This window comes from Oncorhynchus gorbuscha, linkage group LG12 (assembly GCF_021184085.1).
Source record: "Oncorhynchus gorbuscha isolate QuinsamMale2020 ecotype Even-year linkage group LG12, OgorEven_v1.0, whole genome shotgun sequence".
Lineage (NCBI taxonomy): Eukaryota > Metazoa > Chordata > Actinopteri > Salmoniformes > Salmonidae > Oncorhynchus > Oncorhynchus gorbuscha.
The window spans coordinates 3,359,368-3,386,361 of record NC_060184.1 but is presented as its reverse complement, the minus strand read 5'-3'; the positions used below and the strand labels follow the sequence as shown (position 1 = coordinate 3,386,361).

General features: G+C 44.3%; 1 protein-coding gene across 3 annotated transcripts in view; it reads left to right on the top strand.

Annotated features, from left to right (window-relative positions):
• LOC123991520 (transcriptional activator Myb-like) overlaps positions 1–26,994 on the top strand; it is a 62,899-nt gene that overhangs the window by 22,429 nt on the left and 13,476 nt on the right. For 2 of the 3 annotated variants that reach the window (XM_046293133.1, XM_046293131.1), the window contains exons 2-7: positions 5,740–5,857; positions 7,496–7,567; positions 8,793–8,885; positions 12,471–12,691; positions 13,595–13,796; positions 13,936–14,004. In XM_046293133.1, the coding sequence (XP_046149089.1) occupies positions 5,740–5,857; positions 7,496–7,567; positions 8,793–8,885; positions 12,471–12,691; positions 13,595–13,796; positions 13,936–14,004 (775 nt within the window). The remainder of the gene's footprint in view (positions 1–5,739; positions 5,858–7,495; positions 7,568–8,792; positions 8,886–12,470; positions 12,692–13,594; positions 13,797–13,935; positions 14,005–26,994) is intronic. The other variant, XM_046293134.1, reaches the window with a different exon arrangement.

Here is a 26,994-nt window from a genome sequence, read left to right as displayed (position 1 = left end):
CCCTGCTATAATGACTGGTTCTGTTACCCTGTTACCACCCTACCCTGCTATAATTTAGGTAGGCCCAATTATCACCCTATCCCCTATACATAGTGCTCTACTTTTGACCAGAGCCCTGTGGGTAGTGTACTTTATATATGAATTAGTGTGTCATTTGGGGCTCACATAAATCTGCTCCTTGCTTAATCTCTTTAGTTAATTCCGTCATCCGTTTTAGGGTTAGTTCAGTCACCTAGGTTAGGGTTAGGGTTAGTTCAGTCACCCAGGTTAGGGTTAGGGTTAGTTCAGTCACCAAGGTTAGGGTTAGGGTTAGTTCAGTCACCCAGGTTAGGGTTAGGGTTAGGGTTAGTTCAGTCACCTAGGTTAGGGTTAGGGTTAGTTCAGTCACCAAGGTTAGGGTTAGGGTTAGTTCAGTCACCCAGGTTAGGGTTAGGGTTAGTTCAGTCACCCAGGTTAGGGTTAGGGTTAGTTCAGTCACCCAGGTTAGGGTTAGGGTTAGTTCAGTCACCCAGGTTAGGGTTAGGGTTAGTTCAGTCACCCAGGTTAGGGTTAGGGTTAGTTCAGTCATCTAGGTTAGGGTTAGGGTTAGTTGAGTCACTCAGGTTAGGGTTAGTTGAGTCACTCAGGTTAGGGTTAGTTCAGTCACCCAGGTTAGGGTTAGGGTTAGTTCAGTCACCCAGGTTAGGGTTAGGGTTAGTTCAGTCATCTAGGTTAAGGTTAGGGTTAGTTGAGTCACTCAGGTTAGGGTTAGTTGAGTCACTCAGGTTAGGGTTAGTTCAGTCACCCAGGTTAGGGTTAGTTGAGTCACTCAGGTTAGGGTTAGTTCAGTCACTCAGGTTAGGGTTAGTTGAGTCACTCAGGTTAGGGTTAGTTCAGTCACTCAGGTTAGGGTTAGGTCAGTCACCAAGGTTAGGGTTAGGGTTAGTTCAGTCACTCAGGGTAGGGTTAGGTCAGTCACTCAGGTTAGGGTTAGTTCAGTCACTCAGGTTAGGGTTAGTTCAGTCACTCAGGGTTAGGGTTAGTTCAGTCACTCAGGTTAGGGTTAGTTCAGTCACTCAGGTTAGGGTTAGTTCAGTCACTCAGGTTAGGGTTAGTTCAGTCACCCAGGTTAAGGTTAGTTCAGTCACCCAGGTTAGGGTTAGGGTTAGTTCAGTCACCCAGGTTAGGTTAGGGTTAGTTCAGTCACTCAGGTTAGGGTTAGTTCAGTCACCCAGGTTAGGGTTAGTTCAGTCACCCTGGTTAGGGTTAATTCAGTCACCCAGGTTAGGGTTAATTCAGTCACCCTGGTTAGGGGTTAATTCAGTCACCCTGGTTAGGGTTAATTCAGTCACCCTGGTTAGGGTTAATTCAGTCACCCAGGTTAGGGTTAATTCAGTCACCCTGGTTAGGGTTAATTCAGTCACCCTGGTTACAGGTTAGGGTTAATTCAGTCACCCTGGTTAGGGTTAATTCAGTCACCCTGGTTAGGGTTAATTCAGTCACCCTGGTTAGGGGTTAATTCAGTCACCCTGGTTAGGGTTAATTTAGTCACCCTGGTTAGGGTTAATTCAGTCACCCAGGTTAGGGTTAATTTAGTCACCCTGGTTAGGGTTAATTCAGTCACCCTGGTTAGGGTTAATTCAGTCACCCAGGTTAGGGTTAATTCAGTCACCCAGGTTAGGGTTAATTCAGTCACCCAGGTTAGGGTTAATTCAGTCACCCAGGTTAGGGTTAATTCAGTCACCCTGGTTAGGGTTAATTCAGTCACCCTGGTTAGGATTAATTCAGTCATTTTAGCACATTCTGCCAACCCGCATTTATTAGCCGTGCCTGAATCCTGGCTCAGGAAAACCACCAAAAACCCTGAAATTTCCATCCCTAACTATAATATTTTCCGCCAAGATGGGCGGCCTGCAGATTTCTGTTTTACTATCCAGGTCTGTACCAAAACAATTCAAGCTTCTACTTCTAAAAATTAACCTTGCTCTAGACCACCCTCTGCCCCCAGCTGTGCCCTGGACACCATAGGTGAATTGATTGCCCCCCATCTATTTTCTGAGCTCATGCTGCTAGGTGACCTAAACTGGGACATGTTTAACACCCCGGCCATCCTACAATCTAAGTTTGATGCCCTCAATCTCACACAAATTATCAATGAACCTACCAGGTACAACCCCAAATCCGTAAACACGGGCACCCTCATAGATGTCATCCTAACTAACTCGTCCTCCAAATAAACCTCTGCTGTTTTCAATCAAGATATCAGCGATCACTGCCTCATTGCCTGCATCCGTAATGGGTCTGCGACCAAACGACCACTGTCAAACGCCTCCTAAAACACTTCTGCGAACAGGCCTTTCTAATAGACCTGGCCTGGGTATCCTGGAATGACATTGACCTCATCCCGTCAGTAGAGGATGCCTGGTTATTCTTTAAAAGCGCCTTCCTCACCACCTTAAACAAGCATGCCCCATTCAAAAACATTTGAACCAGGAATAGATATAGCCCTTGGTTCACTCCAGACCTGTCTGCCCTTGACCAGCACAAAAACATCCTGTGGCATTCTGAATTAGCATCGAATAGCCCCCGTGATATGCAACTTTTCAGGGAAGTTAGGAACCAATATACACAGGCAGTTAGGAAAGCTAAGGCTTGCATCCTGTAGTACAAACTCAAAAAAGTCCTGGGACACTGTAAAGTCCATGGAGAATAAGAGCACCTCCTCCCAGCTGCCCACTGCACTGAGGCTAGGAAACACTGTCACTACCGATAAATCCACAATAATTGAGAATTTCAATAAGCATTTTTCTATGGCTGGCCAAGCTTTCAACCTGGCTACCGCTACCCCGGTCAACAGCCCTGCGCTTCCCACAGCAACTAGCCCAAACCTTCCCCATTTCTCCTTCTCCCTAATCCAGTCAGCTGATGTTCTGAAAGAGCTGCAAAATCTGGACCCCTACAAATCTGACGGGCTAGAGTCTAGCCGCTAGACAATCTGGACCCTCTCTTTCTAAAATTATCTGCTGAAATTGTTTGGACCCTTATTACTAGCCTGTTCAACCTCTCTTTTGTATCGTCTGAGATTCCCAAAGATTGGAAAGCTGCCGCGGTCATTCCCCTCTTCAAAAGGGGGGGGCACTCTAGACCTAAACTGCTAGAGACATATATCTATTCTACCCTGCCTTTCTAAGGTCTTTGAAAGCCAAGTTAACAAACAGATTACTGACCATTTTGAATCCCACCGTACATTCTCCACTATGCAATCTGGTTTCAGAGCTGGTCATGGGTGCACCTCAGCCTCGCTCAAGGTCCTAAACAATATCATAACCGCCATCGATAAAAGACAGTACTGTGCAGCCGTATTCATCAATCTTGCCAAGATTTTCGACTCTGTCAATCACCACATTCTTATCGGCAGACTCAACAGCCTTGGTTTCTCAAATGATTTCCTCGCTTGGTTCACCAACTACTTCTCTGACAGAGTTCAGTGTGTCTAATCGGAGGGCCTGTTGTCCGGACCTCTGGCAGTCTCTATGGGGGTGCCGCCAGGTTAAATTCTTGGGCCGACTCTCTTCTCTGCAAACATCAATGATGTCGCTCTCTGTCACGTAGCTGGGAGTGGTGGGTGCAGAGTCAGGCGCAGAGAGCAGAGGTTTAGGGAAAACCGGTTTTATTTCCCGGTAAGTAAGGTCACGCCAAAAACAACAGGCGAAATAATGACCGACCCAAACAGGACACCAAACAGTCCGAAAAAATAACAAAACACAACCATCCACAAACAGAACAGAGAACAAGCCCGCACAAAAGCAGGCGGGCATAGAAGGCTTAAATAGCCCTGAAACAAACTTCCAAACAAGAAACAGATGAAACCAATACAGACATAACCAACAGAAACAGGTGAAACCAATACAGACATAACCAACAGAAACAGGTGAAACCAATACAGACATAACCAACAGAAACAGGTGAAACCAATACAGACATAACCAACAGAAACAGGTGAAACCAATACAGACATAACCAACAGAAACAGGTGAAACCAATACAGACATAACCAACAGAAACAGGTGAAACCAATACAGACAATGAAAAGGGAATCGGTGGCAGCTAGTAGACCGGTGATGACACCCGCCGAGCGTCGCCCGAACAGGAAGAGGAGCCACCTTCGGTGGCAGCTAGTAGACTGGTGACGACACCCGCCGAGCGTCGCCCGAACAGGAAGAGGAGCCACCTTCGGTGGCAGCTAGTAGACTGGTGACGACACCCGCCGAGTGTCGCCCGAACAGGAAGAGGAGCTACCTTCGGTGCAAACCGCTGGTGATTCTTTGATCCACCTCCACACAGACGACACCATTCTGTATACCTCTGGCCCTTCATTGGACACTGTTGTTAACTAACCTCCAGATGAGCTTCAATGCCTTCAATGCCTTCAATACAAGTAAAACTAAATGCATGCTCTTCAACCGTTCGCAACTCTCACCTGCCCGCCCGTCCAGCATCACTACTCTGGACGGCTCTGACTTAGAGTATGTGGACAACTACAAATACCTAGGTGTCTGGTTAGACTGTAAACTCTCCTTCCAGACTCACATTAAGCATCTCTAATCCAAAATTAAATCTAGAATCTGCTTCCTATTTCGCAACAAAGCATCCTTCACTCATGCTGCCAAACATACACTCGTAAAACTGACCATCCTACCGATCCTCGACTTCGACGATGTCATTTACAAAATAGCCTCCAACACTCTACTCAACAATTTGAATGCAGTCTATCACAGTGCCATCCATTTTGTCACCAAAGCCCCATATACTACCCACCATTGCGACCTGTACGTTCTCGTTGGCTGCCCCTCGCTTCATACTTGTCGCCAAACCCACTGGCTCCAGGTCATCTACAAGTCTCTGCTAGGTAAAGCCCCGCCTTATCTCAGCTCACTGGTCATCATAGCAGCACCCACCCACACGCGCTCCAGTAGGTATATCTCACTGGTCACCCCCAAAGTCAAATCCTCCTTTGGCTGCCTTTACTTCCAGTTCTCTGCTGCCAATGACTGGAACGAACTGCAAAAATCACTGAAGCTGGAGATTCATCTCCCTCACTAACTTTAAGCACCAGCTGTCAGAGTAGCTCACAGATAACTGTACCTGTACATGCATCTGTAAATAGCCCATCCAACTACCTCATCCCCATACTGTATTTATTTATCTCACTCCTTTGCACATTTGTCTTCTGCACACCCAACCATTCCAGTGTTTAATTGCTTTATTTCTAATTACTTCTCCACCATGGCCTATTTATCGCCTTACTTTTTACCTTTATTTAACCAGGCAAGTCAGTTAAGAACAAATTCTTGTTTTCAATGACGGCCTAGGAACAGTGGGTTAACTGCCTGTTCAGGGGCAGAACGACAGATTTTTACCTTGTCAGCTCGGGGATTTGAACTTGCAACCTTCCGGTTACTAGTCCAACACTCTAACCACTAGGCTACCCTGCCACTACCCTACCTCCCTTATCCTACCTCATTTGCACATGCTGTTTATAGATTTTTCTACTGTATTATTGATTGTATGTTTGTTTATTCCATGTGTTACTCTTTGTCGAACTGCTTTTTTATCTTGGCCAGGTCGCAGTTGCAAATAAGAACTTGTTCTCAACTAGCCTACCTGGTTAAATAAAGGTCTCTCTCTCTCTCTCTCTCTCTCTCTCTCTCTCTCTCTCTCTCTCTCTCTCTCTCTCTCTCTCTCTCTCTCTCTCTCTAGTGTGTATAGTAGTGAAGAAGATGAGGAGGATATTGAGATGTATGAACACGACTACGATGGACCGCTGGCCAAGGAAGCAAAACGCCATCAAGGGAAAACACGCTGGACAAGAGAAGAGGTAAACACAGTAGTTTTAGTGATTTATAGTGTTAGTGTTTTTATTTAATTTATTGTTTTAGTGTTTTTATTTAATTTTTTGTTTCAATGTTTTATTATTTTAGTGTTGCAGTGTTGCAGTGTAAAATATTTTGGTGCTATTTTTAATTTAACCAGGAAAAGCCCATTGAGACACAGAGTCTCTTTTTCAAGGGAGACCTGGCCAAGAAGGCAGCAACAATCAATAGATTACAGAGTTAAAACATACAACAATACAACAACATGATACAGACTAAAAAAAGCATTTTACACTCCTCTGTAAAAGAGCCTCCCATCTATATTTTAAATCCATTCAGTAGCACTAACATATCTAGATGAAGCATGGATTGTAGACTATTCCATTCAGTAGCACTAACACATCTAGATGAAGCATGGATTGTAGACTATTCCATTCAGTAGCACTAACACATCTAGATGAAGCATGGATTGTAGACTATTCCATTCAGTAGCACTAACACATCTAGATGAAGCATGGATTGTAGACTATTCCATTCAGTAACAGTAACACATCTAGATGAAGCATGGATTGTAGAATCCATCATTAAATGGTCATGAATGCCAGAGGAGACATTAGAATCCATCATTAAATGGTCAGGAAGTGGTTTAGTATTTCAGTGGTTTAGTGTTTCAGTGGTTTAGTATTTCAGTGGTTTAGTGTTTCAGTGGTTTAGTATTTCAGTGGTTTAGTGTTTCAGTGGTTTAGCGTTTCAGTAGTTTAGTGTTTCAGTGTTTCAGTGGTTTAGTGTTTCAGTGGTTTAGCGTTTCAGTGTTTCAGTGGTTTAGTGTTTCAATGGTTTAGTGTTTCAGTGGTTTAGTGTTTTAATGGTTTAGTGTTTCAGTGTTTCAGTGGTTTAGTGTTTCAGTGTTTCAGTGGTTTAGCATTTCAGTGTTTCAATGGTTTAGTGTTTCAGTGGTTTAGTGTTTCAGTGGTTTAGTGTTTCAGTGTTTCAGTGGTTTAGTGTTTCAGTGGTTTAGTGTTTCAGTGGTTTAGTGTTTCAGTGGTTTAGTGTTTCAGTGGTTAAGTGTTTCAGTGGTTTAGTGTTTCAGTGTTTCAGTGGTTTAGTGTTTCAGTGGTTTAGTGTTTCAGTGTTTCAGTGTTTCAGTGGTTTAGTATTTCAGTGGTTTAGTGTTTCAGTGTTTCAGTGGTTTAGTGTTTCAGTGTTTCAGTGGTTTAGTGTTTCAGTGGTTTAGTGTTTCAGTGGTTTAGTGTTTCAGTGTTTCAGTGGTTTAGTGTTTCAGTGGTTTAGTGTTTCAGTGTTTCAGTGTTTCAGTGGTTTAGTGTTTCAGTGTTTCAGTGGTTTAGTGTTTCAGTGGTTTAGTGTTTCAGTGGTTTAGTGTTTCAGTGTTTCAGTGGTTTAGTGTTTCAGTGGTTTAGTGTTTCAGTGTTTCAGTGTTTCAGTGTTTCAGTGGTTTAGTGTTTCAGTGGTTTAGTGTTTCAGTGTTTCAGTGTTTCAGTGTTTCAGTGTTTCAGTGTTTCAGTGGTTTAGTATTGTAATATTTTATTGTTTCAGTTTTTTGTGTTTTATGATTATTTTTTGTTGTGTTTTAGTGTTTTAAACAATACTATATAAAGTTTCATTTGTTTGTTTGTTTGTTTCAGGATGAGAAGTTGAAGAAGCTAGTAGAACATCATGGGTCCTCGGACTGGAAACTCATCGCCAGCTTCCTACCTGTAAGACACACACACACACACACACACACACACACACACACACACACACACACACACACACACACACACACACACACACACACACACACACACACACACACACACACACACACACACACACACACACACACACACACACACACACACACACACACACACATCAGTGTTCATTTGGACACCATTTGTTTGGTTGAATCTAGTCTTAGTCACGTTGACTAAAATATCATTAAGTCTTAGTCACGTTGACTAAAATATCATTAAGTCTTAGTCACATTGACTAAAATATCATTAAGTCTTAGTCACGTTTTTAGTCATTTGAATGAATGCTTTAGTGTAGTTATTGTCAAAATGACTAAAACAAGTGGCCCGTTTTAGTTAACTAAATGAATGCCTTAGTGTAGTTATTGTCAAAATGACTAAAACAAGTGGCCCGTTTTAGTTAACTAAATGCCCGTACGTTTCAGTCACATCACATGTATATTGCCTCAAACATACATTGCCTTGTCCTACCAACAGATTTTTCTGCATAACATCCTATAGTGTGATTGTTCTTCCCAACAGCCCAATTGGCAGACCAACATATTAGTTACACAAATGAATGCCCCTGAGCCACTACATTTAAAAATGACTAAAACATGATTTCAGACTAACATAGTTAACTATTTGAATCGCACCAATTTTATAAAACATTAGTGATCACTGATTAAAGTCACTCACAGGGCTTTAGACTCCTGAAATGGTAGGCTATTCAATAAATAAACATTCCCTTAATAACAGTGTCTCTGTTTTAGTTATTCTAAATTCCCTTAATAACAGTCACATCACTCTGCTCTCATACATTGCCTTGTCCTAAACAGTGTTTGCTCTCATTCACATTCCTATAACAGTGTGATTGTTCATTCAACAGCCCTTAATAACAGACCTGCTCTCATTCTACAGCAGATGAATATCCCCCTGAGCCATTCACATTTAAAAATAACAGTGTTGACATGATTTCAGATTAACATTCCCTTAATAACAGTGTCTCATAACAGTGTTCTGCTCTCATTCACATTTTAAAAACAGTGATCTCTGATTCTCATTCACATTCCTTTAATAACAGTGGCTCTTCTAAATAAACATTCCCTTAATAACAGTGTCTCTGCTCTCATTCACATTCCCTTAATAACAGTGTCTCTGCTCTCATTCACATTCCCTTAATAACAGTGTCTCTGCTCTCACATAGAACCGTACAGATATGCAGTGTCAGCACCGCTGGCAGAAGGTTCTCAACCCTGAACTCATCAAAGGACCCTGGACCAAGGAGGAGGACCAGAGAGTAAGAACACAACCTTATAGAACCTTAAAGAACCCTTACAGAAACGTATAGGAATGTTATAGAGAACCTTTAAGAACCCTTACAGAAACGTATAGGAATGTTATAGAGAACCTTTAAGAACCCTTACAGAAACGTATAGGAATGTTTTATAGAACCATTTCAGTAGGTTTGGGCAGGTAACTTTTTAAATGTAATCTGTTACAGTTACTAGTTATCTGTCCACAATTGTAATCAGTAATGTCATTTTTTGGATTACCCCAAACCCAGTAATGTAATCTGATTACATTCAGTTACTTTTAGATACACATATATATATATTTGTGAACAGCCATCCACAACAACCACAACCTGTAAAACGCAAATAGCTAAAGGACAGAGCAGCATTGGGATTCACAAGGTAAATCCGTATCGCCGTAGACGACACCACTGCTATTGTCTTTGACCTCCAAGCGTTTATTCAAGTTGGATAATCTTTGGATGCTCGACATCTGTCGCACCGTTAAAAGACATATTCTAGACATAGACAAAAGCCTATTCCTGCTTTTTTCCCACAATCCCTCAAACCCATTAGGTGTGTCATCATAGTGTTCTCTGATTGGTGGTCATCATTTGGTGTGTCACCCCAGTGGGATCTGATTGGTGGTCATCATTTGGTGTGTCATCATATTGGTCTCTGATTGGTGGTCATCATTTGGGGTGTCATCATAGTGGTCTCTGATTGGTGGTCATCATTTGGGGTGTCATCATATTGGTCTCTGATTGGTGGTCATCATTTGGGGTGTCATCATATTGGTCTCTGATTGGTGGTCATCATTTGGGGTGTCATCATAGTGGTCTCTGATTGGTGGTCATCATTTGGTGTGTCATCATATTGGTCTCTGATTGGTCAGGTCAAACTCATGCTTTTGAATGTCATGAGAAACAGAATGGTCTCTGATTGGTGGTCATCATTTGGGGTGTCATCATATTGGTCTCTGATTGGTGGTCATCATTTGGGGTGTCATCATATTGGTCTCTGATTGGTGGTCATCATTTGGGGTGTCATCATAGTGGTCTCTGATTGGTGGTCATCAGGTCACAAACTCTGATTGGTGGAACATGACAAACTCTGTATTGAATGTCATTGAGAAACAGAATGGTTGCAAATCTTTTTTTTCTCGCAAACATCCTTCCTGAATTTCAAGTAATCGTAGAAGTAATCATCTAGTTTTTCAAAAGTATCTGTAAGCTAATTACAATATCTTTGATGGTAACATAACGGGTTACAGTTACAGCTTTTTGTCATCAGTTACTCCCCAACCCTGCCTTTCAGAACCTTACTGAACATTACAGAACCCTTTCAGAACCTTACTGAACATTACAGAACCCTTTTAGAATCTTATCGAACATTACAGAACCCTTTCAGAACCTTACTGAACATTACAGAACCCTTTTAGAATCTTATCGAACATTACAGAACCCTTTCAGAACCTTACTGAACATTACAGAACCCTTTCAGAACCTTACTGAACATTACAGAACCCTTTCAGAACCTTACTGAACATCACAGAACCCTTTTAGAATCTTATCGAACATTACAGAACCCTTTCAGAACGTTACTGAACATTACAGAACCCTTTCAGAACCTTACTGAACATTACAGAACCCTTTCAGAGCCTTACTGAACATTACAGAACCCTTTCAGAACCTTACTGAACATTACAGAACCCTTTTAGAATCTTACTGAACATTACAGAACCCTTTCAGAACCTTACTGAACATTACAGAACCCTTTTAGAATCTTACCGAACATTACAGAACCCTTTCAGAACCTTACTGAACATTACATAACCCTTATAGAATCTTACTGAACTTTACAGAACCCTTTCAGAACCTTACTGAACATTACAGAACACTTTCAGAACCTTACCAAACTTTACAGAACCCTTTTAGAATCTTACCGAACATTACAGAACCCTTTCAGAACCTTACTGAACATTACAGAACCCTTTTAGAATCTTACCGAACATTACAGAACCCTTTAAGAATCTTACCGAACATTACAGAACACTTTCCGAACCTTACTGAACATTACAGAACCCTTTCAGAACCTTACTGAACATTACAGAACCCTTTCAGAACCTTACTGAACATTACAGAACCCTTTCAGAACCTTACTGAACATTACAGAACCCTTTCAGAACCTTACTGAACATTACAGAACCCTTTCAGAACCTTACCAAACATTACAGAATCCTTTCAGAACCTTACCGAACATTACAGAACCCTTTCAGAACCTTACTGAACATTACAGAACCCTTTCTGAACCCTATTGAACATTACAGAACACTTTCAGAATCTTACTGAACTTTACAGAACCCTTTCAGAACCTTACTGAACATTACAGAACACTTTCAGAACCTTACCAAACTTTACAGAACCCTTTTAGAATCTTACGGAACATATAGAAAACTTTCAGAACCTTACGGAACATATAGAACACTTTCAGAACCTTACCAAACTTTACAGAACCATTTTAGAATCTTACAGAACATATAGAACACTTTCAGAACCTTACCGAACATTAAATAACCATTTTAGAATCTTACAGAACATATAGAACACTTTCAGAACCTTACCGAACATTACAGAACACTTTCAGAACCTTACCGAACATTACGGAACACTTTCAGAACCTTACCTAACTTTACAGAACCCTTTTATAATCTTACAGAACATATAGAACACTTTCAGACCTGGGTTCTATTATATTGGTGCTAACTCAGACAGCCAAGTGTTTGACTGAGAAGTGTTGTTGACCTGCACTGAGTAGATAGCTTGTCACCGTTCTACAGTTCTACTTCTGCGCGCGCACACACACACACACACACACACACACACACACACACACACACACACACACACACACACACACACACACACACACACACACACACACACACACACACACACACACACACACACACACACACACACACACTTCCAGAAGCTAGGAGGTAATGATTAGCAAAGAGGCTAACGGTGGAAACTCCCTCCATAGCAAGAGATTTCAAAAGGGAGAGAGGGAGAAGAAGCAGACAAGGAGGGGGGATAGGGTTGACTAAGGGAACGAGGGGCTGAGAAGAGCAGACGAGGAGGGGGGATAGAGTTCACTAAAGGAACGAGGGGCTGAGGAAGGGAGATAGGGTTGACTAAGGGAACGAGGGGCTGAGAAGAGCAGACAAGGAGGGGGATAGGGTTGACTAAGGGAACAAGGGGCTGAGGAGGGGGATAGAGTTGACTAAGGGAACGAGGGGCTGAGAAGAGCAGACAAGGAGGGGGATAGGGTTGACTAAGGGAACGAGGGGCTGAGAAGAGCAGACAAGGAGGGGGATAGGGTTGACTAAGGGAACGAGGGGCTGAGAAGTATTGTTGACTTTTGAATGGTTCCTGAAAATGGACAAAGACTTATAGACTGTTGTATTCCCCCTTTCACCCCCCCCGCTCCCTCTCTCTCTCCTCCTATCTCCCTCCCCCCGCTCCCTCCCCTCTCTCCCTCTCCCCTCCACCTCCCCTCTCCCCTCCATCCCACTGTCCCTCCCTCAGGTGATTGAACTAGTCCAGAAGTATGGGGCCAAGCGTTGGTCCGTAATCGCCAAGCATCTGAAGGGTCGGATAGGGAAGCAGTGCAGAGAGCGCTGGCACAACCACCTGAACCCAGAGGTGAAGAAGACTTCCTGGACCGAGGAAGAGGATCAGATCATCTACCAGGCCCACGAGAAACTGGGCAACCGCTGGGCCGAGATCGCCAAACTGCTGCCTGGCAGGTACGGAGAGAGATAGAGAGAGAGGAGGGAGGGAGGGAGAGAGAGAGAGAGGAGGGGGAGAGGGAGAGAGGAAGAGAGGGAGACAGGGGGGAGGGAGAGAGGAGAGAGGGAGGGAGAGAGGAGGGAGGGAGGGAGAGAGAGAGGGAGGGAGAGAGGAGGAGAAACCGGGAAATCACTGGGCCGAGATCGCAAAACTGCTGCCTGGCAGGTACGGAGAGAGAGGTAGAGAGGAGGGAGGGAGGAGGGAGAGAGAGAGAGAGAGAGGAGGAGAAACTAGGCAACCGCTGGACCGAGATCGCCAAACCTGCCTGGCAGGTACAGAGAGGGAGGGAGAGAGGAGGGAGGGAGAGAGAGGGAGAGAGGAGAGAGGAGAGAGGGAGGGAGAGAGGAGGGAGGGAGGGAGAGAGGAGGGAGGGAGAGAGAGGGAGAGAGGAGAGAGGAGGAGAAACTGGGAAACCACTGGGCCGAGATCTCCAAACTGCTGCCTGGCAGGTACGAAGAGAGAGAAAGAAGGGTGTGGGGTGGGGGGTGGAGGAAGAGAGAGAGATAGAGAGAGAGTGATTGTAGTTGCTCAGAACAAACAGTATATTGCTATCAAGAACAACTTTAGAATGGCTGAATGTGTGCGAGTCTCTCACTTTTTCTAAATTCCTCCCTCCCTCCCTCCCTCCCTCCCTCCCTCCCTCCCTCCCTCCCTCCCTCCCTCCCTCCCTCCCTCCCTCCCTCCCTCCCTCCCTCCCTCCCTCCCTCCCCCTCCCTCCCTCCCTCCCTCCCTCCCTCCCTCCCTCCCTCTCCTCTCTCTCTCTCCTCTCCCTCTCCCCTCTCTCTCTCTCTCTCTCCCTCCCTCCCCCCTCCCTCCCTCCCTCCCTCCCTCCCTCCCTCCCTCCCTCCCTCCCTCCCCAGGACTGATAATGCCATTAAGAACCATTGGAACTCTACGATGCGTAGGAAGGTGGAGCAGGAGGGTTACCTTCAGCACTCCTCCCACTCCATCGCCCCCGGTTACGCCAAGGCCAATCACCACAACGTGGGCTTCCATCACCACTCCCCTCTCCCTCCCCTCTCCCTCCTCACGGGCACCTACCCTTATATTCCGGACCATAGGGTGAGTCTACGCTCTCACACCCCCCAACCCCCGCCCCTCTGTCGCTTTGGATAGAAGCTCCTGCCGAAAAATAGGTTTTTATCTCCCAGCTCCTAATATGCTGTTTGTGGAGTCTGATCTGTTTCTATTGGTTCCCAAGGTTCCCTTTCCCCTAGCGCTGCACGTCAACATCTTGAACATTCCACAGCACGGAACAGCTGCTATACAGGTGAGGCACGAGAGCATCAACCCAGGGAAAGCTTTTAGTTGGCCTTCACAGCAACCCAGGGATAGCTTTCAGTTGACCTTCACAGCAACCCAGGGATAGCTTTCAGTTGGCCTTCATAGCAACCCAGGGATAGCTTTCAGTTGGCCCTCACAGCAACCCAGGGATAGCTTTCAGTTGGCCCTCACAGCAACCCAGGGATAGCTTTCAGGTGGCCCTCACAGCAACCCAGGGATAGCTTTCAGTTGGCCTTCACAGCAACCCAGGGACAGCTTTCAGATGGCCCTCACAGCAACCCAGGGATAGCTTTCAGGTGGCCCTCACAGCAACCCAGGGATAGCTTTCAGTTGGCCTTCACAGCAACCCAGGGACAGCTTTCAGATGGCCCTCACAGCAACTCAGGGAAACTTGTTAGTTGGTCACGCTGTCTCACTACTCCACAGCAGCAACCCAGGGATAGATTTCAGTTGGCCACTCACCACAGCAACTAAGGGAAGGGTTTCAATTCAATCCAGGATTCAAGGGAGAGGCAATACGGACATGCCTGGTGATGGATGTCGCTCAGCTGAGAGTCGAGTGTGGAGAGGAATGGATTCGGTTCAGTCAGTCATCCTGATGAGCCCTTCCCAGCTAGCTAGTTCAGTCAGTCATCCTGATGAGCCCTTCCCAGCTAGCTAGTTCAGTCAGTCATCCTGATGAGCCCTTCCCAGCTAGCTAGTTCAGTCAGTCATCCTGATGAGCCCTTCCCAGCTAGCTAGTTTAGTCAGTCATCCTGATGAGCCCTTCCCAGCTAGCTAGTTCAGTCAGTCATCCTGATGAGCCCTTCCCAGCTAGCTAGTTCAGTCAGTCATCCTGACGAGCCCTTCCCAGCTAGCTAGTTCAGTCAGTCATCCTGATGAGCCCTTCCCAGCTAGCTAGTTCAGTCAGTCATCCTGACGAGCCCTTCCCAGCTAGCTAGTTCAGTCAGTCATCCTGACGAGCCCTTCCCAGCTAGCTAGTTCAGTCAGTCATCATGACGAGCCCTTCCCAGCTAGCTAGTTCAGTCAGTCATCCTGACGAGCCCTTCCCAGCTAGCTAGTTCAGTCAGTCATCCTGATGAGCCCTTCCCAGCTAGCTAGTTCAGTCAGTCATCCTGACGAGCCCTTCCCAGCTAGCTATTTTATAGTGGCTAGCTGGCAACAGCAGCAGCATGGCTCTATTCAAAACTTGTAAAAGAAAGTGAGGTTTATTTTAATGGGAGAAATAACTAGTGGTATTGGTCACCTTCTGGATGTCACCGTGACATGCCAATTAGCTAACGTAACGACAAGCTGGTGCGAATGACCATTGACCAGTGCGTTGTATCGAGATGCTTCCCACCAGGCAGCTGTACCACATGTTGAAGGCGGTTGCTGACGTGACCAATTTGTTCCATCCTGCCTGATTTTAATTAGTAAATGACCTTTAAAAGTCAAATGAATGTGCTGCTGTACAGTCACTAGGGGGGGTTGTTATTTCTAGAGCGTAAGAGCATTTAAAAAAACATCTCTAAATGTTTTAACTAGTGAGAAATACACTGAGTGTACAAAACATTAGGAACACCTTCGTACTATTGAGTTGCACCCCCTTTCTGTCCCCAATGTGTCGGAGCATGGGACTACAAGGTGTGGAAAATGTTCCACAGGGATGCTGGTCCATATTGACTCGAATGTTTCCTACAGTTGTGTCAAGTTGTCTGGGTGGTGGACCATTCTTGATACACACAAGAAACTTTGAGCGCGAAAAACCCAGCAGCGTTGCAGTTCTTGACACAAACCGGTGCGCTTGGCACCTACTACCATACTCCGTTCAAAGGCACCTAAATATCTTGTCTTGCCCATTCACCCTCTGAATGGCACACATACACAATTAATGTCCCAATTGTCTCAAGGCTTAAAAATATTTAACCCGTCTCCTCCCCTTCATCTACATGTCTCCTCCCCTTCATTTACATGTCTCCTCCCATTCATCTATATGTCTCCTCCCCTTCATCTACACTGATTGAAGTGGATTTAACAAGTGACATCAATAAGGGATCATAGCTTTCACCTGGATTCACCTGATCAGTATGTGTCATGGAAAAAGCGGGTGTTCATAATGTTTTGTCCTGTGTGCTAAATGACTCACTGTAGTGACTCTGGATCAGAGAGTCTATTAAATGACTCTCTACAGTTGTGTCTCTGAATCAGAGAGTCTGTTAAATGACTCACTACTGCAGTGGCTCTGGATCAGAGAGTCCGAGAGTCTGTTAAATGACTCACTACTGTAGTGGCTCTGGATAAGAGAGTCTGCTAAATGACTCACTACTGTAGTGACTCTGGATCAGAGAGTCTGTTAAATGACTCACTACTGTAGTGACTCTGGATCAGAGAGTCTGTTAAATGACTCACTACTGTAGTGTCACTGGATAAGAGTCTGTTAAATGACTCTCTACTGGTGTGGCTCTGGATCAGAGAGTCTGCTAAATGACTCACTACTGTAGTGGCTCTGGATCAGAGAGTCTGTTAAATGACTCACTACTGTAGTGACTCCGGATCAGAGAGTCTCTAAATGACTCATCTGTAGTGACTCTGGATAAGAGAGTCTGTTAAATGACTCACTACTGTAGTGGCTCTGGATCAGAGAGTCTGCTAAATGACTCACTACTGTAGTGACTCTGGATAAGAGAGTCTGTTAAATGACTCACTACTGTAGTGGCTCTGGATAAGAGAGTCTGTTAAATGACTCACTACTGTAGTGTCTCTGGATAAGAGTCTGTTAAATGACTCTCTACTGGTGTGGCTCTGGATCAGAGAGTCTGCTAAATGACTCACTACTGTAGTGGCTCTGGATCAGAGAGTCTGTTAAATGACTCACTACTGTAGTGACTCCGGATCAGAGAGTCTGCTAAATGACTCACTTCTGTAGTGACTCTGGATAAGAGAGTCTGTTAAATGACTCACTACTGTAGTGGCTCTGGATCAGAGAGTCTGCTAAATGACTCACTACTGTAGTGACTCTGGATAAGAGAGTCTAACCAACCATGTCTAGGTTATTCCAAGATTCCGTGGAGCATAGTGGACCTATTTGAATCAAAATGCAACACTTTAAAAAAATGGAGCTAGCCGTCTTCTCCAAATGTGTCCTCTAACCAGTGATGTACACATTATTCACAGATTCCATGTGGTTTTTGAGCTGTGTTTGTTTTTTAAAAGGACGTGCCGCTTCCATCTCCTCGCTCGATTGTACGATTGATTTCAAATAATCAAATCAGGTTTTATTTCTCACATGTAGACTAACTGTCAAGGCTGTGGGTAACTGGTGAAAGGATTCAGGCACAGGAGAGCTGAGATGTGTGGACAAGGTATTTAATACAAGAAAAACACCATACTATGGTGCTGGAAAAACACCATACTATGGTGCTGGAAAAACACCATACTATGGTGCTGGAAAAACACCATACTATGGTGCTGGAAAAACACCATACTATGGTGCTTAAAAACACCATACTATGGTGCTGGAAAATCACCATACTATGGTGCTGGAAAAACACCATACTATGGTGCTGGAAAAACACCATACTATGGTGCTGGAAAAACACCGGTAGCACAAAATAAACGGGCGTAACAACAAAACCCGGTAACAAAATACCAACCGTCAGATACAGCCTTAGACTCCTGGAGTGGACCAGCTACCACCGACCTGAGGAGAGACACATGGAACAAGGAGTTAATACTCCTGGAGTGGACCAGCTACACACATGGAACGAGGAGTTAATACGATAATCTGGGAGAATCTGTAAACTGTAACAAACCTTGACCAGTCTCCTCAGGATTTTGAATGGCCCCACAAACCAAGCACCCAGCTTCCGGCAGGGCAGGTGGAGGGGCAGGTTTAGAGTCGAGAGCCAGACCTGTTTGCACCGTGGGACCACTGCGGTGGCTTTCTGATGCCTCACTGCCCGCTGAAGGTGCACATGAGCGGCGTTCCAAGTCTCCTCCGAGCGCCTAAACCAGTCGTCCACCGCAGGAGCCTCGATCTGGCTCTGATGCCACGGTGCCAGATCCGGCTGGTACCCCAGTACGCACTGGAAAGGGGAAAGGTTGGTAGAAGAGTGGGGGAGCGAGTTCTGGGCCATCTCTGACCAGGGTATGAACGCCGCCCACTCCCCCAGCCGGTCCTGGCAATAAGACCGCAGAAACCTACCCACATCCTGGTTTACTCTCTCCACCTGCCCGTTACTCTCGGGGTGAAAACCTGAGGTAAGGCTGACCCAGACCCCCAGACGTTCCATGAACTCCCTCCAGACCCTTGACGCGAACTGGGGACCTCGATCAGATACTATGTCCTCAGGCACCCCGTAATGCTGGAAGAATGCTGTGAACAGAGCCTCCGCAGTAATGCTGTGAACAGAGCCTCCGCAGTCTGTAGGGCCATAGGGAGACTGGGTAAAGGGAGGAGACTGCAGGACTTAGAGAACCGATCCACAACGACCAGGATCGTGGTGTTGCCCTGTGAGGGAGGAAGATCTCTCAGGAAGTCCACCGACAGGTGCGCCCATGGCCGTTGTGGAACGGGTAAGGATTGTAATTTCCCTCTGGGCAGGTGCCTGGGAGCCTTGCATTGGTGCACACCAAGCTGGAGGAAACATAAACCCTCACGTCCTTAGCCAAGGTGGACCACCAGTACTTCCCACTAATGCAACGCACCGTCCGACCGATGCCAGGATGACCAAAGGAGGGTGACGTGTGGACCCAATAGATCAACCGGTCGCCTGCTCGATGTCCGGGACATCGCGTTCAGGGAACCTGGTCTGTAGGACAAAGTGAAAACAAAAAGGGTAAAGAACAGCAGAGGGAACGCCCGGATGTACTCCAGATTGCGGTGGTCCCCAGCTGGACACTGAGAGCCAATATCTCCATGCCTTCAAAGTGGGCTCTGTATGTAACGCCTGCTCGATGTCCGGGTCCACCTCCCATCCCACTGGTGCAAGAAGCACAGAGCTCTCAGCTGACCAAAAGCCTTGTCCGCCTCAGCCGACCACTGCAAACGCACCGGTCCCCCCTTCAGCAGTGAGGTATTGGGAGCCGCTAACTGACCAAAACCCCGGCAAACCCTAGAAACCGCTGCACTTTGTTTACTGTGGTGGGAGTCTGCCATTTACGCACTGCTGTAATGCAGTCACTCTCCAGCTCTACCTCTGAAGTGGAAATGCGGTACCCTAGGAAGGAGACGGACTGTTGGAAATCAGGCATTTCTCAGCCTTGTCGTACAGGTCATGTTCCAACAGTCGACCAAGCAGCCTGAGCACCAGGGATACATGCTCAGCGCGTGTAGCGGAGTATATCAGAATGTTGTCCATATACACCACTACACCCTGCCCATGCAGGTCCCGGAAAATCTCATCTACAAAGGCCTGGAAGACTGATGGAGCATTCATCAACCCGTACGGCATGACGAGGTACTCATAGTGCCCTGAGGTGGTACTAAATGCCGTATTCCACTCGTCCCCCTCCCAGCTACGCACCAGGTTGTAAGTGCTCCTGAAATCCAATGTTGTGAAGAAGCCCTGTGCATTGACTCAATCACACTGGCTATGAGAGGCAGTGGGTACCTCACAGTGATCTGATTGATCCCTCGATAGTCAATACACGGGCGCAGACCCCCATCCTTCTTCTTCACAAAAAAATAAACTCCAGGAAGTAGGTGAAGTGGAGGGCCGAATGTACCCCTGCCCCAGGGATTTGGAGACATATGTTTCCATAGCCGCCGCCTCCTCCTGTGACATAGTAGCACCGACGGAAATCCCTAAACACCTCCCCGAGCACTTTTGTGACCCTGTGAGAGCCCTCTGTTGCCACGAAATAGTGGGGTCATGACAGGCCAACCAGGGTAAGCCCAGCACCACGGGAAACACAGGAGAATCAACAAGGAAGAGACTGATTCTCTCCTTGTGACCCTCCTGCGTAACTATGCCTAGTGGAGCGGTGGCCTCCCTAATCAGCCCTGACCCTAATGGTCGACTATCTAGGGCGTGAACTGGGAAGGGCATATCCACAGGAACAATGGCGATCCCTAAACTATGGGTGAACACTCTATCAATAAAATCCCCAGCTGCGCCTGAATCTATGAGCGCCTTATGCTGGGAAGTCGGGGAAAACTCAGGAAAATTAATTAACGAAAACATGGCTCAAAAACATGTGAGCAACAGAGGGCTCTGGGTGAGCCTGGTGCCGACTCACCTGGGGCCCTGCCTTCATGTAAAATGAAAAGTGGATCATGTATAAAAGAGAGCAGAGAGAGCAGTGAGAACAGAGAGAGCAGAGAGAGCAGAGAGAGCAGAGAGAACAGAGAGAGTAGAGAGAACAGAGAGAATAAAGAACAGAGAGAGCAGAGAGAACAGAGAGAGCAGAGAGAACAGAGAGAGTAGAGAGAACAGAGAGAGCAGAGAGAACAGAGAGAGAGAGAGAACAGAGAGAGCAGAGAGAACAGAGAGAGCAGAGAGAACAGAGAGAGCAGAGAGAACAGAGAGAACAGAGAGAGCAGAGAGAACAGAGAGAACAGAGAGAACAGAGAGAGCAGAGAGAACAGAGAGAACAGAGAGAGAGAGCAGAGAGAACAGAGAGAACAGAGAGAGCAGAGAGAACAGAGAGAACAGAGAGAGCAGAGAGAACAGAGAGAGCAGAGAGAACAGAGAGAACAGAGAGATCAGAGAGAGCAGAGAGAACAGAGAGAGCAGAGAGAGCAGAGAGAACAGAGAGAGCAGAGAGCAGAGAGAGCAGAGAGAACAGAGAGCAGAGAGAGCAGAGAGAGCAGAGAGAGCAGAGAGAATAGAGAGCAGAGAGAACAGAGAGAACAGAGAGAGTAGAGAGAACAGAGAGAGCAGAGAGAGCAGAGAGAACAGAGAGAGCAGAGAGAGCAGAGAGAACAGAGAGAATAAAGAACAGAGAGAGCAGAGAGAACAGAGAGAACAGAGAGAGCAGAGAGAACAGAGAGAATAAAGAACAGAGAGAGCAGAGAGAACAGAGAGAACAGAGAGAGCAGAGAGAACAGAGAGAACAGAGAGAGAGAGCAGAGAGAGCAGAGAGAACAGAGAGAGCAGAGAGAACAGAGAGAGCAGAGAGAACAGAGAGAGCAGAGAGAACAGAGAGAGCAGAGAGAACAGAGAGAGCAGAGAGAGAGAGCAGAGAGAGCAGAGAGAACAGAGAGAGCAGAGAGAACAGAGAGAGCAGAGAGAACAGAGAGAGCAGAGAGAAGCAGAGAGAGCAGAGAGAACAGAGAGAGCAGAGAGAACAGAGAGAGCAGAGAGAGCAGAGAGAACAGAGAGAGCAGAGAGAACAGAGAGAGCAGTCATGCAGCCAGCCAGTCAAGATGCTCTCAACGTTTTGAGGATCTGAGGGCCAAATCTTTTTAGCCTTCTCAGAGGAAAGTGTTGGTGTGTGTGGACCATGATATATTCTTAGTGATATGGACACAGAGGAACGTGAAGCTCTCTACCCGCTCCGACTACAGCCTCGTCGACTGTAGTCCAGGATCAGCTCTTTTGTCTTGCTGATGTTGAGGGAGAGGCTGCAGTCCTGACACCACACTGCCAGTTCTCTGACCTCCTCTCTATAGGCTGCCTCATCATCGTCAGTGATCAGGCCTACCACTGTTGTGTTGTAGACAGGTTACCATCTCTTGAGTACGCGTCCTGTAAATCCATCTGCCCCTGCGGCTTTCTGAATGTTAACCTGTTTAAAGGTCTTACTCACTCTCGGCTATGGAGAGTGAGATCACACAATTGTCCGGAATAGCTGGTGCTCTCATGCATGGCTCAGTGTTGCTTGCCTCGAAGTGACGAGCGTCAAAGCCGGCTTAGTACGATACAATCTTAGTCTTGTATTTACACTTTGCCTGTTTGATGGCTTATCAGAGGTCGTGGCGGGATTTCTTATAAGAGTCCGGATTAGTGTCCCTCTCCTTGAAAGCGGCAGCTCTAGCCTTTAGCTCAGTGTGGATGTTGCCTGTTATCCATGGAAAACTCTGTTGTTAAATAGTGTGGTCTACAACTTATCATGAGGTATTTTAACTCAGGTGAGCAGAACCTCCAGACTTCCTTAATATTAGAAATTGGGCACCAGCTGTTGACCCCCCCTAGAGCTTACCCGAAACTGACGTTCTGTCCTGCTGATATAAAAACCAGCTAGATGGACAGTATATTATCCATCTCCAAGAAACATAGAATAGTACAGTTCTTCAGGTCCCGTTGATAGGATAGTCTCTGATGGAGCTCATCCAGTTTATTCTCCAGTGATTGATAGGATAGTCTCTGATGGAGCTCATCCAGTTTATTCTCCAGTGATTGATAGGATAGTCTCTAACGGAGCTCATCCAGTTTATTCTCCAGTGATTGATAGGATAGTCTCGAATGGAGCTCATCCAGTTTATTCTCCAGTGATTGATAGGATAGTCTCTAACTGAGCTCATCCAGTTTGTTCTCCAGTGATTGATAGGATAGTCTCTAACGGAGCTCATCCAGTTTACTCTCCAGTGATTGATAGATCTCCAGTGATTGATAGGATAGTCTCGAATGGAGCTCATCCAGTTTATTCTCCAGTGATTGATAGGATAGTCTCTAACGGAGCTCATCCAGTTTATTCTCCAGTGATTGATAGGATAGTCTCGAAAGGAGCTCATCCAGTTTATTCTCCAGTGATTGATAGGATGGTCTCTAACGGAGCTCATCCAGTTTATTCTCCAGTGATTGATAGGATAGTCTCTAACGGATCTCATCCAGTTTATTCTCCAGTGATTGATAGGATAGTCTCGAAAGGAGCTCATCCAGTTTATTCTCCAGTGATTGATAGGATGGTCTCTAATGGAGCTCATCCAGTTTATTCTCCAGTGATTGATAGGATAGTCTCGAATGGAGCTCATCCAGTTTATTCTCCAGTGATTGATAGGATAGTCTCTAACGGAGCTCATCCAGTTTACTCTCCAGTGATTGATAGGATAGTCTCTAACGGAGCTCATCCAGTTTATTCTCCAGTGATTGATAGGATAGTCTCTAACTGAGCTCATCCAGTTTGTTCTCCAGTGATTGATAGGATAGTCTCTAACGGAGCTCATCCAGTTTACTCTCCAGTGATTGATAGATCTCCAGTGATTGATAGGATAGTCTCGAATGGAGCTCATCCAGTTTATTCTCCAGTGATTGATAGGATAGTCTCTTAACGGAGCTCATCCAGTTTATTCTCCAGTGATTGATAGGATAGTCTCGAACGGAGCTCATCCAGTTTACTCTCCAGTGATTGATAGATCTCCAGTGATTGATAGGAAAGTCTCTGATGGAGCTCATCCAGTTTATTCTCCAGTGATTGATAGGATAGTCTCTAACTGAGCTCATCCAGTTTATTCTCCAGTGATTGATAGGATAGTCTCTGATGGAGCTCATCCAGTTTATTCTCCAGTGATTGATAGGATAGTCTCTGATGGAGCTCATCCAGTTTATTCTCCAGTGATTGATAGGATAGTCTCGAACGGAGCTCATCCAGTTTATTCTCCAGTGATTGATAGGATAGTCTCTGATGGAGCTCATCCAGTTTATTCTCCAGTGATTGATAGGATAGTCTCGAACGGAGCTCATCCAGTTTATTCTCCAGTGATTGATAGGATAGTCTCTGATGGAGCTCATCCAGTTTATTCTCCAGTGATTGATAGGATAGTCTCTAACGGAGCTCATCCAGTTTACTCTCCAGTGATTGATAGATCTCCAGTGATTGATAGGATAGTCTCTGATGGAGCTCATCCAGTTTATTCTCCAGTGATTGATAGGATAGTCTCGAAGGGAGCTCATCCAGTTTATTCTCCAGTGATTGATAGGATAGTCTCGAAGGGAGCTCATCCAGTTTATTCTCCAGTGATTGAGAGGATAGTCTCGAATGAAGCTCATCCAGTTTATTCTCCAGTGATTGATAGGATAGTCTCTAACGGAGCTCATCCAGTTTATTCTCCAGTGATTGTACGTTTGCTAATAGACCGAAGGGTATTTACTTGCCGACGTAGTTTCATCAGGGTTCCCCACGTCGTTCTTTCTTGCGTCGTCTCTTTGTCTTCTGAGCCTCAGGTCCTGGTCCGTGGTGAGTAGTATGTCCCGCTTCTCTGTCTCCTTGATGTAGAACATCTTGCTGTTCTGATGTCCAGAAGCTGTTTCGACATAGGAAACATGATGTACAAAAAAAAGTTAAGATCAGCTCAATAAATCACACAAAATAACAGCCTGTTGGTCAAGAGCCTATAAAACAGTAGTTGTTCCTTCTAGCGCCTGTGAAGCGATAATTGATGAGTGACTGACAAAACAGTGTTGCGTTTTCACTCCGTTGTGGTAACCCACATATCAAAATGCAACATTCCAAAATGTAGCTGACTGTGTCCTACAGTTGTACAGTTCTATAGTTCTACAGTTCTACAGTTTTACATCTCTACAGTTCTACAGTTCTACATCTCTACTGTTCTAGAGCTCTACAGTTCTACATCTCTACAGTTCTACATCTCTATATCTCTACAGTTCTACATCTCTACAGTTCTACAGTTCTACATCTCCACAGTTCTACAGTTCTACAGTTCTACATCTCTATATCTCTACAGTTCCACATCTCTACAGTTCTACATCTCTATATCTCTACAGTTCTACATCTCTACAGTTATACAGTTCTATATCTCTACAGTTCTACATCTCCACAGTTCTACAGTTCTACATTTACATTTACATTTACATTTAAGTCATTTAGCAGACGCTCTACAGTTCTACACTTCTACATCTCTACAGTTCTACAGTTCTACATCTCTACAGTTCTACATTCTACAGTTCTACACTTCTACATCTCTACAGTTCTACATCTCTACAGTTCTACATCTCTACAGTTCTACAGTTCTACATCTCTATATCTCTACAGTTCTACAGTTCTACATCTCTATATCTCTACAGTTCTACAGTTCTACATCTCTACAGCTCTACAGTTCTACAGTTCTACAGGTTCTCCTTGAACCAGTGATGTAACAATATATCCAGTTTCCATGTGGTTTTGGAGTTGTGGTAGTTTCAACAGCTTATATCCCCTCTGTAATCACTGAGTGATTTATTACCACTTGTCAAAACAACAGGGTTTTTGGTGTGTGGAGTTTATAAGGTGCTTGTTTAATATGTTGTGTAGATAGTACACGTTATGTTTAGAATATATATCACAAACTGTTTCTGCATATTGGTTATTTATTCGGACACTTTAAAACTGTATATTAGCATTGGCCTATTTATTTATTTAACCTTTATTTAAACAGGGAGTCACACTGAGATTAAACATCTATTTTACAAGAGAGTCCTGTACTTTACAATAAAAATCAATAAGAATAATAAATAGTAATAATAAATTACATTAAAACAACATACACCTCCTGTACCAGTCAATAGTTTGGACACACCTACTCGTTCCAGGGTTTTTCTTTATTTGGACTGTTTTCTACATTGTAGAATAATTGTGAAGAAATCAAAACTATGAAATAACACAATATGGAATCATGTAGTAACATGTAGAATCATGTAGTAACATGTAGAATCATGTAGTAACATGTAGAATCATGTAGTAACATATGGAATCATGTAGTAACATGTAGAATCATGTAGTAACATGTAGAATCATGTAGTAACATGTAGAATCATGTAGTAACATGTAGAATCATGTAGTAACATGTAGAATCATGTAGTAACATATGGAATCATGTAGTAACATGTAGAATCATGTAGTAACATGTAGAATCATGTAGTAACATGTAGAATCATGTAGTAACATGTAGAATCATGTAGTAACATGTAGAATCATGTAGTAACATGTAGAATCATGTAGTAACATATGGAATCATGTAGTAACATGTAGAATCATGTAGTAACATATAGAATCATGTAGTAACATGTAGAATCATGTAGAATGTAGTAACATATAGAATCATGTAGTAACATGTAGAATCATGTAGTAACATGTAGAATCATGTAGTAACATGTAGAATCATGTAGTAAATCATGTAGTAACATGTAGAATCATGTAGTAACATATAGAAATGTAGAATCATGTAGTAACATATAGAATCAGTATGGAATCATAGTAACAGTAGAATCATGTAGTAGAATCATGTAGTAATCATATAGAATCATGTAGTAACATATAGAATCATGTAGTAACATGTAGAATCATGTAGTAACATATAGAATCATGTAGTAACATGTAGAATCATAGAATCATGTAACATATAGAATCATGTAGTAACATGTAGAATCATGTAGTAACATGTAGAATCATGTAGTAACATGTAGAATCATATAGAATCATGTAGTAACATGTAGAATCATATGGAATCATGTAGTAACATGTCGAATCATATGGAATCATGTAGTAACATGTAGAATCATATGGAATCATGTAGTAACATGTAGAATCATGTAGTAACATATAGAATCATGTAGTAACATATAGAATCATGTAGTAACATGTAGAATCATGTAGAATCATGTAGTAACATATAGAATCATGTAGTAACATGTAGAATCATGTAGTAACATATAGAATCATGTAGTAACATGTAGAATCATGTAGTAACATATAGAATCATGTAGTAACATGTAGAATCATGTAGTAACATGTAGAATCATGTAGTAACATGTAGAATCATATAGAATCATGTAGTAACATGTAGAATCATATGGAATCATGTAGTAACATGTAGAATCATATGGAATCATGTAGTAACATGTAGAATCATATGGAATCATGTAGTAATCATGTGGAATCATATGGAATCATGTAGTAACATGTAGAATCATATGGAATCATATAGAATCATATGGAATCATGTAGTAACATATAGAATCATATGGAATCATATAGAATCATATGGAATCATATGGAATCATGTAGTAACATGTAGAATCATATGGAATCATGTAGAATAATATGGAATCATGTA